Source organism: Trachypithecus francoisi, unplaced genomic scaffold, assembly GCF_009764315.1.
Source record: "Trachypithecus francoisi isolate TF-2019V2 unplaced genomic scaffold, Tfra_2.0 Lachesis_group13, whole genome shotgun sequence".
Classification (NCBI taxonomy): Eukaryota; Metazoa; Chordata; class Mammalia; order Primates; family Cercopithecidae; genus Trachypithecus; species Trachypithecus francoisi.
In genome coordinates, this window is record NW_022681458.1 from 63,923,948 (window position 1) to 63,934,895 (window position 10,948).

At 39.1% G+C, this 10,948-nt stretch overlaps 1 protein-coding gene across 4 annotated transcripts in view; it reads right to left on the bottom strand.

The window, feature by feature from the left end:
- RBM45 (RNA binding motif protein 45) overlaps nucleotides 1-8,501 on the bottom strand; it is a 28,025-nt gene extending 19,524 nt beyond the window's left edge. For 2 of the 4 annotated variants that reach the window (XM_033231021.1, XM_033231022.1), the window contains exons 1-4: nucleotides 8,053-8,501; nucleotides 4,492-4,614; nucleotides 2,697-2,823; nucleotides 425-547 (exon numbers count right to left, since the gene is read on the bottom strand). In XM_033231021.1, coding sequence (XP_033086912.1) covers nucleotides 425-547; nucleotides 2,697-2,823; nucleotides 4,492-4,614; nucleotides 8,053-8,352 — 673 coding nt within the window. In that variant the 5' untranslated portion in view covers nucleotides 8,353-8,501. The remainder of the gene's footprint in view (nucleotides 1-424; nucleotides 548-2,696; nucleotides 2,824-4,491; nucleotides 4,615-8,052) is intronic. The other 2 variants (XM_033231020.1, XM_033231024.1) reach the window with 2 other exon arrangements.
- Between the last annotated feature and the right edge of the window lie 2,447 nt (nucleotides 8,502-10,948).

The following is a 10,948-nucleotide window of genomic DNA, read 5'->3' on the forward strand; positions in this document are numbered from 1 at the left end:
TTTACCATTCCTCTCTTTTCTGTAGCCCTAAATTTAAAGCAGCAGTAGTTCTGGGACAAAATTTTAGGACTCATACTGAGAGGATATCTACATATGTCTTTTTAAGTTTTTGGTCAGCTGTATAGCAGCAGAAGCTCATCCAAAAAAGTGGCAGTGATATGTGGCAGTGGCAATAGTTTCTAATATGAGGAATGCATAATTAAACAGAGAAAACTATAATTAGAAATCAGTTAAACAAAATAAGTGTTAAATATTAAGAACCTTAGGAGTCATAATCCATGTTTTAGAAATAAAAAAAACTACATTTAAGATTTTTATTCACTAGGTGAAATTTATAGATGCCCGATAACGGAGTATTTTTTAAAACCCAAATTAGATCGCATATACTACATTATACTATTAAAAGTAAAGGTCGCCTACTTACCAAATGGAAACATATTTACTCTAGGTTCATGTCCCAAAGCCTCTTGCCTCATATTACTATAATAATCTTGTTCAGAGGATTCAGATGCTTTATTTTTAGGTTCAGCCAAGATTGCTCTAAAACCTGAAAAGAAAACCCATGAATTTCAAGTTTCATAGCAAATTTAACATACCTGCAAATATACTTGATTGCTAGTGCCTGACTCAGCTTTATAAATATAATTGTACAAAGGAAAATCTATACAACGGCCATCTCCTCCAGACCTACTTCTTTGCTTTCTGGAAGATGGCAAAGAGTAAATGACAAACAGCAAGTATACCAAATTATGTGTCAATGTAGACATGAAAGATCAGCAATTCTATGCTATCCCTTCCCATCTTCCCCTGTTACAGATAATATCATCATTCATTCACTTAAGCTCCTCAATATCAAAATCCTGTAGGGCTTCTTCATATTTAACCTGTCACCAATGTTCTTCCTTTGAAATGCGCACAACTGGAATATGCTATCTTTTACCCTAACTTCCCTGCCTCTCTTTTTGATTTAGATTCTCTTCAATTAATTACAACAGCCCTTTAACTGGATTTTTTTTGCTTCTGGATCAAGGTTTCTTAACTAGGGGACCAAGGATGAGCTTCAAAAGGTGGGAAGACTCCATGAACCCTCTGAAACTTTAAATAAAATGCTTATTATGCATTTATGTGCACATGGGCATATTTCAAGGGTTCAGTTTTCTTCACATTATTCAGTGGCTTAAAAAAGGATAAAACCAGCTAGTTTGAATTCTTCTCTGGAAATCTATCATTAATACTGTGGGGTTAGATCAACTGTTCTTACTTTTGTCTTTCTGAACAATCTACAAAGGAATTCTAATGTGGACTAACCTTGAACTTTTCCTAACCTCCCATATATTGTTCCCATGTTCCAACGTACCTAGTTAACTGTGTCTCAGAATGTCTCAACAGAAATACTGTGCTTTACTCAGACAGCTGTCTTCACAGCACTAAGCAAAAGACATGTTTATTTCTGGCATTGTGCCTCTGCTAGCACTGCTCTCACCTTCTGTCCTGCCTACTTGACACCAGACACAAGTCCTACCCCCTCGGCATATGTTGCCATGCTCATCCAGCACATTTGTTTTTCACCATTGACAGACTCTACCATACACTTATGAACATTTTTTTTCATTTGGCAAATTCTTACTGAGTCTACTATAAATGGCAGTTACTTTTATAGAGAGCTTAATATCCTTATCGAGGGCCTATTATTGTACTAGATACCTGGAGTGACAGACTAATAAGACATACTTCTTGCTTTCAAAGAGCCTTTTTAAAAAGTTCTTCCATTATTCTTTATTTTTTTGCCTATTAGATCTTGGCTACCCAATACAGCTAAAATTCCTTAAATGTGAGGGCTGCCACATATACTTCATCTGTATCTCTCTACTTAGCATATCGATCAGTATACTGCAGGTACTCAATTAGTGCTGGCTAAATGAGAAATTCAGAAGGATCTAAGAGAAAATTTTCGTATGTACCTTAGGGGTATCTAAGAATTCTACTGATTAACAGTAATTCTTTCCAGTATGTGTAGATTTTTATAATGTCCTAAAATCCAGTAATTTAGTCATTCTACATATCAATATACCTAACTAGAAGTATACCAACAAAGAATATTCTCCTTGACATCTTTAAAATTCTTATTCTTTATATATACAGCAACATCAGAAGATCACATTCATGTCATTCTAGCTTGAAATTAACCCTATCTATATCAATTACCTATGTTAGCACATCTTATAAATCTTATCCTTAACCTAAAGGTTTATTAATTTTACTTTATACTCTTTGGGATGTAGGTCAAATATAAACAAATATAAAGAATATTTTAAAAACCCTGAAAAGGTAAGTCAAGTTTTTAATACATAAAATTCTAAAATTTTTTTTTAAAACCTAAAAACCTATACAAATAATAGGTTTTTTTTAAAACCTTTAAAAACCCTAAAAACCTATACAAATAATACCCAAGGTATGCATTTCACTTACTAAGTTAAAGTAGTTGCTCTTATTTCTTCAAGATAGTGCCTCAATGAATGTTTAATCATAGCCCCAAAATATTTTTCTTCCTTGGACTGTAAATATTTAAATAGCCATTGCTAAAATTACATTAGCAGATAAAGTTACTATCAAAAACCAATATTAAATTCAGTTATTTAGAATAATCAGAATTTTTTACAAAAGTTTTTAACAATGTTAAACAAACACATCCTTACTTCTATCACAGTTTTCTATTGCTTGGGCAGCTTGTGATGGTTTTAAGTATCGTACGTAGCCCAAACCTTTACTTTCTCCAGTGACTTTATTCTTAATAATGCTGCAATACTCGATATCTCCATACACCTAAAAGAGTTAAAAGACACGATTTCAGGGGACATAAAATTAATTGAACAGAGTATTTCAGAACTAAAAAGTTGTTTATATGTTACCCTTGCATGCAAACAAAGAAATAAACAGTATAAACTATGCAGATATTGCAACATGCAAATATGCTTATTTCACAGATGAGGAAGCTAGGCTTTAGAGAAACCAAAGAGGGACAAAGTCACAGAAGAAGAGTTAGAATTTGTACATGGTCTGGATAGCTCCAAAGTCTTGCTCAACAGTGGTTAAGAGCCAGAGCTCTGGAATTAAACTTTCTAGATTGAAATCCTGAATCAACCACTCATTAATTAGGCAGTTTACTTATTCTCTCTGTGCCTACCTCTTTATTAAACGGGCCTAACAGTAGTATCTACCTCACAGGGTTGTTTAAGAGTTAATTGAAGTAAAACATGTGAAGTGCTTACATGGGGCTTGGAACATACTCAAAGAACATTAGCTATAATTACTTATCTGTCTTCTAACAGGAACATAAATGATTGTGTATTCTTTTGAAGGAGCGCTTTTCAAAGGGTATCTCTAAAATATGCTGGTTCACTCAGAAAGTTACTATTTTGAGAAACATGCAGTAGTGTTTACTTTTAATGTTCAAAGAAATATGGAATATAATTGATATTTATTTTATAAATTCTTATGTAATCAATTAGCAACTTAATTATTGTACACTAGATTAAAGTGTCATATTTGTTCATTCAGGAAAAGATAAAAATTTATAAATATTTAAGGTAAAAAACATTTTCCTTACTACTGGAGGATACATAAAATATACGTTTTTGGTATTTGCTATTTTTGAAGTATTTTATTGAAATCTCAATTGGGGTAGGAGCGAAAGTTTGAAAATTACTTTTTATTGCTTGTTTTCTTTCTTGCTTGTTGCCACCCAAATCATGGGAGGATTAGTAGAAAAAAGATAAAGAACTACAACTCAAAACAATTTAAAAATTGCTTTTTAATAATTTGTGTGAAAGCTTATCACTGCATAAGTTAATGGCTAAAAAGACTTAAAATTATCCTCAAATTTCATTTATATAGGTCAGAGCTATACTTATGTTTTCTTCTTTAAATATAACTCCTTCAAAGGCCTAATTTTAGGACAAAAACTCTTCAAAGAATAAGCCTTTCTGTGAATGAGTACCATGTCAACACACCATAGGCCTTTTCTAAATACTAGATAATACAGTTCACACACTCAGGTCTGCCTGATTCGCCTCTACATGCCAGGCAATAGAGGGGAGTGAAAAGAGCATGCTTTGAAATTTTAAAGACCAAGAGCAGGCTCCAGACTCCGATAGCCTGGGTTTAAATCATAGCTCTACCACCTATTAACTGTGTGACTTTACTTAAAAGTTTCTGAGTTTTATACCTCATTTCTGTGAATCTCTACTTTCACAATAAAGTAGGGGGAGACTACCATTACTATTCTCCCAGCTTTTATATATTCTTTAATTTTAAAAACTAATTTATGCTAGGTTTAATATTTAAAGAGTAGATTGAAATTGACGTAAACAGTTATGTAATTCCCCACGACTACTCTATTGACCTTATTCCAACGACACTTCAGATTTAGTACCCATACAACCTGTGTAGGACTATGAGTTATCACATATGCTAGCTGATTAGAATAAGTACCTTAAATTTTTCCCGCAGATCTTCTTCTGTGTAGGACTTTGGTATCATAACAAAGATTCTTGTAAGTTCTTCATCTTCAACATCTCGGTGACTTCCAGATGATCGGGACTGTGCAATGAAAACCTAAGAAACAAACAAAACTCCCAAAATAAAATAATGTCAACTATTTTCCCATTTCTTAAATTTTTTTCAAAAGCAATTATTCTTGCAATGACTTTTTATTTATTTATTTATTTTGAGATGGGGTCTCGCTGTGTCACCCAGGCTGGAGTGTAGTGGTGTGATCATGGCTCACTGCAGTCTCAACATTCTAGGCTCAAGTGATCCTCCCACCTCAGCCTCCCAAGTAGCTGGGACCACAGACACATACCACAACACCCAGCTAATTTTTTAACATTTATAGAGACAAGGTCTTGCTACGTTGCCCAAGATGGTCACAAATTCCTGGACTCAAGTGATCCTCCCACTTTGACCTTCCAAAGTGCTGGGATTACAGGTGTGAGCTACCATGCTGGGCCTGCAATGACTTTTTTTAATGAGATCATACCAATCTCTGCATTGTTTTTTTCCTAAATGTATTTCTACTTTTCCATTTGTTTTTAGCCAGAGCAATTTGAATAAATTAATATAATTAATTAAAACATCATAAACAAGGATCCTTGCATTGTTTGTTTCTTTTTCCTTTAAAGGGGTCTCTATATCTTGGTATCTGATCCACTGCTGGTAAAGGGGGCTCTGTATCATTCAAGCATGAAAAAACTGGAACTTATGAAATTCCAGAGTAGGAAGCAGTGACCAAGAAAACCACAGTATTAGAGACATATCCCTTTATAGTCTACTTCTAGTTATTCCTACAATAAATCTATACTGTATGTCAAGCACTATATGAGTACAACTATTGAGTAACACAGAAATGGCCCACTAGAGTCTTGTGGCTGATATCAGTAATAAATGGTAAATAGGGAAATACAATAGGGAAGCTTTAAGTATATGCAAAGACACTAGAGAAAAAAAAAAGAATCTCAGGTAAGACGAAATTGGAAGTGCCATCAGAACACAGATTTCTACATTTTAGAGGACTGAGGTGTTTCAAATCTCTGATAAAGGAGACAGTCTATGTAGAATGTATGTAAAATAATTAACCTCCTCATGGTAGATTTCTCCCATAAATTTTCACCTTCAAAGACTATGAGCGTTCATAGGCTCTAGATAAGAAGCATTCTTGCAAAACTAAAGCCAAGATTTTTTTCTTCTGTTTTCTAGGTTTCCCCCTTTCCACCAGATAACATAGTTGGTCACAGAATAACTTTTACTTGGACAATCTTTTCTGGCTGAGGCCTGGTATGATAATATTCTTGTGTTACAGATCCTCTGAAACTTTGCAAAAGCAAAGTACAATAGAAATACTGAAGCTGAATTAATTTAACTGGAAATGCTGAAAACAACACAAGAGTGTGCCAGTTGAAGATGGCTCAAGCTGCAGCTGCAGAATGAAACTAGGCTGTTAGGGTGTGGTGGCTCACAACTGTAATGGGAGGTTGAAATGGGAGGATCACTTGAGCCCAGGAGTTTGAGACCTGCCTAGGCAACATAGTGAGACCCTGTCTTTATGAAAAATAAAAAAATTAGCTGGGCATGGTGGTGCACATCTGTAGTCTCAGCTACTCGAGAGGGAGGATGAGGCAAGAGGATTGCTTGAGTCTGGCAGGTAGAGGCTACAGTGAGCTGTGATCAAGAAGCCACTGCACTCTAGCCTGGGTGACAGAGCGAGATTCTGTCTCAAAAAAAAGAAAGAAAAGAAAAGAAACTAGACTGTCTAGCTAGGTACTACAGTGAAACAACCTTCTGGCTAAAACTGAATAGTCAAAAATGTGACAAAGAAAATAGTAAAGTTTATTTCTTTTCGGGAACAAGATCTTTAATTTCTCTGCAGCTAAAAGACAGGGTACATTTCAGTGCTGGGCCTTTAATTTCTCTTGTAGAAATTTATCAGGGGAAGGTGGTCCACCAATTTCAAATATGGCACATTTTTTTGGGTTGTCCACATGGGCTCTGTGGCCATGTTACACTCAAAATATAAAAACCCTCTCCACTAAGGTCATAATTGGACAGCGATGAAACTCATCAGTCTAGTACGGGGTCAGCAAACTACCGCTCCATTTTTGGTATAGCCCATGATGTAAGAACTGTTTTTACAGTTTTTAAGGACTGTAAAAACTGTCCTTAAAAACTGTAAAAACAGACAAGGATTTGTGACAGAGACTGTATGTGGCCCACAAAGCCTAAAATATTTACTAGCTAGCCCTTTACAGAAAAAGTTTGTCAACTCCTGATCCTGTATGCTGTGACCCTAAATTAATTTTGTTGCTCTCCTATTCTGACACACTTCAGAGGGTTGGAGAGGTGGGAGGAAGGGACTGTTTACTGTGTTGCTGGTATATTCCTAGGCTCCTTCTCTTTTCTGCATGGAGCAAGACCTCCAGAGACTGAAATATCTCTGAGTCCTTTATTTACGTAAGTCCATAATAATACCGTTCTCAATTTGGAAAACAATTTTTTTAAAAATTGAGAAAATATTTTTGTGCGAAGTACCAACAGAATAACATACATAGCAACTATTTACACGGGGCAGACGAAGGGTACAATTTAAGCAATTGCCAGATTCTCAGGACTGAGTCCTGATTTGAGATCACAAGGAGTAAGCAGTGACATCTTGGCTATGACCGATCAACAACAAGGACATATTGAGAGCTTACCCTGTGCGAGGCACTGTGCTAAAGGCACAGATTATGTCAAATAACCCACAAAATGATCCTTCCTGACATGTGTCATTATCACAATGATTTGGCTCTTCTTAAGGCTGTTTACTTTGGTCTGCTTTCAAAGAAAATTTGCAGTAACAGAAAGAGTCAAGAACCAAATGTATGCTATTAACACTTTCAGAAACAGAGCTCGTTCAAAATAACTTTCCAAAATAACAAAATGTGATGAATATGTAACAGTGACCGTTTTAAACACCTGCACTTAGTATTATATACATGTATTCTTTTGTCTGGTACTGGGAAAACGTCCAATACCAGAGGTCCCCAGTTTAAAGTACTTTTGTCAAGTTGTTAACACCTCATCTCTGCCTGAGGAAAAGTAGAGTTTTTCCGTTTGTTATATATGGAAATTCTGGGCATCTGAGAGAGGAAGGTCAGAAAAGTACTCAAAGTAGGCTAGGACGAGTTTGGCAGTGAACTCAAGAGCTGGTGGATTAGTGAGGGCGAGGCAGAGGGGAGGCCCAGCCACTGCTGTTCTGTCACCCGGTGGCCGCGGTTGCCTGGTCCGCTCTCGGGGGACAAACATTCCGTTTCCCGTCCCCTTCCCTGCAACCCAGCGCAGCTTCGTGGGAGGGGAGCCTCTCCTCAAAGCAGCCCCTGTCCCTACGCCAGGTGCTGTCTGGTCAGCTGCCGGGAACGGACGTTCCACTCCTCCCTCACCCCGGCAGAGCGGCAGGTGAAGGGAGGTCCGAAAGGCCCACTCCTTCCCCCGAGGGCACCCCGACCCGGGCACCCGCACCTTGATGGGCTTGGTGTCGTTGGGGCCGAGGCACTGGCCATGCATCTCCTCCATGGCCCTGCAGGCCTGTGAGCTGCGGGCGAACTTGACGAAAGCAATGCCCTTGGACTCCTTAGTGTGCTTGTCCCGCACCACCCAGATGTCCTGGATGTCGCCAAAAGGCGAGAAGCGCTCCCTCAGCACCGACTCAGGCGTGTACTTGCTGATCACAAGGAAGATGCGGCTGTTGGGCGGTTCGTCCAGGCTGTCCACGCCCGGGCGGAAGCCCCCACCGCTCGCAGAGCTGCCAGCTTCGTCCATGGTACTCCACCCAAATGCAAGAGCCTCAGTGCTCTTTCCTTCTGCGGTGTCTGCCACCGCCGATGTCTCACACCCAGGCTTTGCGGGCTCGGTGCTCCGCTTCCGGGAGAGAGAGGAGGCCCGCGCCAGGCGCTGTCCAGCTGCGCAGGATGCGGCCTTCCGGGGAGTGGCCTGCAGCGCCCCCTGGCGACGCGGGGGACCCTGATGCAGTCTAAGTCTCCAACCCAGCTGAGCCTTGGCCCAAGTATCAGTTGTGTAATCCTTGTTCCCTGCAGGCAGAAAAGCGCTGCCTACTGCACAGGCTTTCCCAACGCTGGCTTTACCCCACCCCTAAGGCCAAGGATTCTTTCCAGTGTTAAAGAAAAAATTATTCATGACACGCATTAGAGATGGTACAGGAGGGCCAACTTTGACAAAAGTAGACACGGTGATGGGTCCAGGGACAGCTGCAATGGGGTCTTGCAGTGGGAGAGAGAGATTGGACTGAATTTTTACTCTAATAAGGACACATTTCTAACCAAAAAGCTGGGTGGGAGGTCAGTGGATGGAAAATTACTAAGAGGGTACATCGGGTTAAGGAGGATTCTGGCTAAACCAACATGACAGGATACTTGCTGAAGGCAGGCCAGGGTGATTGATATCTATGGTGGTCAGATACTGGATTTTCACTACACTGATTCAGCAGGATTCTTGCGCAAATTGGATTCTACAAGGACAGACAGCCCAAGATCAAGCCTAGTCAAGCAGAGGACTCAGAGGAGCCTAAGTAAGTTTTGGTCAAAGAGGAGAGTCCTTTGTCACCATCTTGGTCATAAGCTCGATAGACGATCAATATAGGACAGAGTTCAAACTATACAGCATTAGAGTGGAAAGGAACATTTGAGATCATTCCATTCAACCTCATTTGTTAGAGATGAGGAAACATAGCCAAAGTAATAGAGATAAAAGTATAGTTAAAACCAGAACTAACTCAGCCGGGAGTGGTGGCTCACGCCTGTGATCCCAGCACTTTGGGAGGCCGAGACGGGTGGATCACGAGGTCAGGAAACCAAGACCATCCTGGCTAACATGGTGAAACCCCCCTCTACTAAAAAAAAATACAAAAGAATTAGTCAGGCGTGGTGGCGGGCGCCTGTAGTCCCAGCTACTCAGGAGGCTGAGGCAAGAGAATGGCGTGAACTCAGGAGGCAGAGATCGCGACACTGCCCTCCAGCTGGGTGATAGAGTGAGACTCCGTGTCAAACATCAACAACAAAAAACCCAGAACTAACTCCATCTGCTGATTTACTCAACTTCTACAAAAAACCCTGGGGTTGGAGGGCAGTGAGGGTGGACTGCTCAGCTGTGGAACTAAGAGAAATCATAGAGTGCAAGCAAAGTGGGAAACGCCTTCTTGTTAACAGGTTTTAGAGGAGAGGTCAGAAATCCAGTAGATATCCAGAAACAAGGCCTGGATTTAGCAGTGGCATTGGAATGAAGTGAAAGGAATAAACCCCTACGTAGACCGAGGGCAGAGTTCTTCAAATGAACAAGTTCTGGATGCTAAGACCTAGGTTGCTATGAAGTCAACCAGATAAATATTTACTGTGCTCCAACTATGTGCCAGGCTCCATGCCAGGAGCTAGATATATAATGAGGAAAAGGAAAGACATGTCCTGAGGGCTTGTTTTCCCCCACTGTGGAAATCTGACATGTAAATATATAATGCAAAGTAATGTCAGATCATGTTACATGGTTTTGCTACTGAATTGTGTGAGCTTGGACAAGTTACTTAATACTTGCAGCTTCAGTTTCCTTAACTGTAAAGTAGGAATAATATTACCTACTAAATAGGTAATACATATTATTTTATAGTTGGATTAGTTAAGCTTGATAGCCACCTAATATCATACGCAGGAGCATGACTATCAAGTTTAATTAATTCACCCATTCACTTAATCAATAAGTATTTTTGACTATCTTATATGTGTTAGGCACTGTGTTATACTGAAGGGATATAGTATTCAACAAAATAATTACTCTTCTCCCCCACAGAGTTAATCATTTAGCCTTGTATAGTTATGCTCATATGAGATAATATATATGGAGTTCATAGTTTAGAGATCAAATGAGATAATATTTGTATAATAGCACAATCGAGATTAATTTTCTTGTTCCCTTTGACTATGGTATTCACTCCCCCACCCCTGATATTGTACAGTTGTGTGATGACTACTGAGAGTCAGGGATTGTGGGTTATTACCCTGGATTTAGCAGTAACAAGATTTTTATAATTTCTCCTTGTCTTACATTCCATATCTGTAATGAGGGCTCTGTTTACCCTGAGGCTGAGCAACTCTAGGAAGTATGTTTTCTTAACTTTTCATTTCTCTTTATCCTACCCACAACAATCAAGGTAAATGAAAATAATTTGATAGTGTAATAATTTTGTTGATGACAGGAAGTGCAAAGCAATATTATTTGCAAACCAGTGCCATCTAGTGGAAAATGTGTAATTTTCTTTTTTTTTTTTTTTTTTTTAGGCGGAGTCTCGCTCTGTCGCCCAGGCTGGAGTGCAGTGGCGCAATCTCGGCTCACTGCAAGCTCCGCCTCCCGG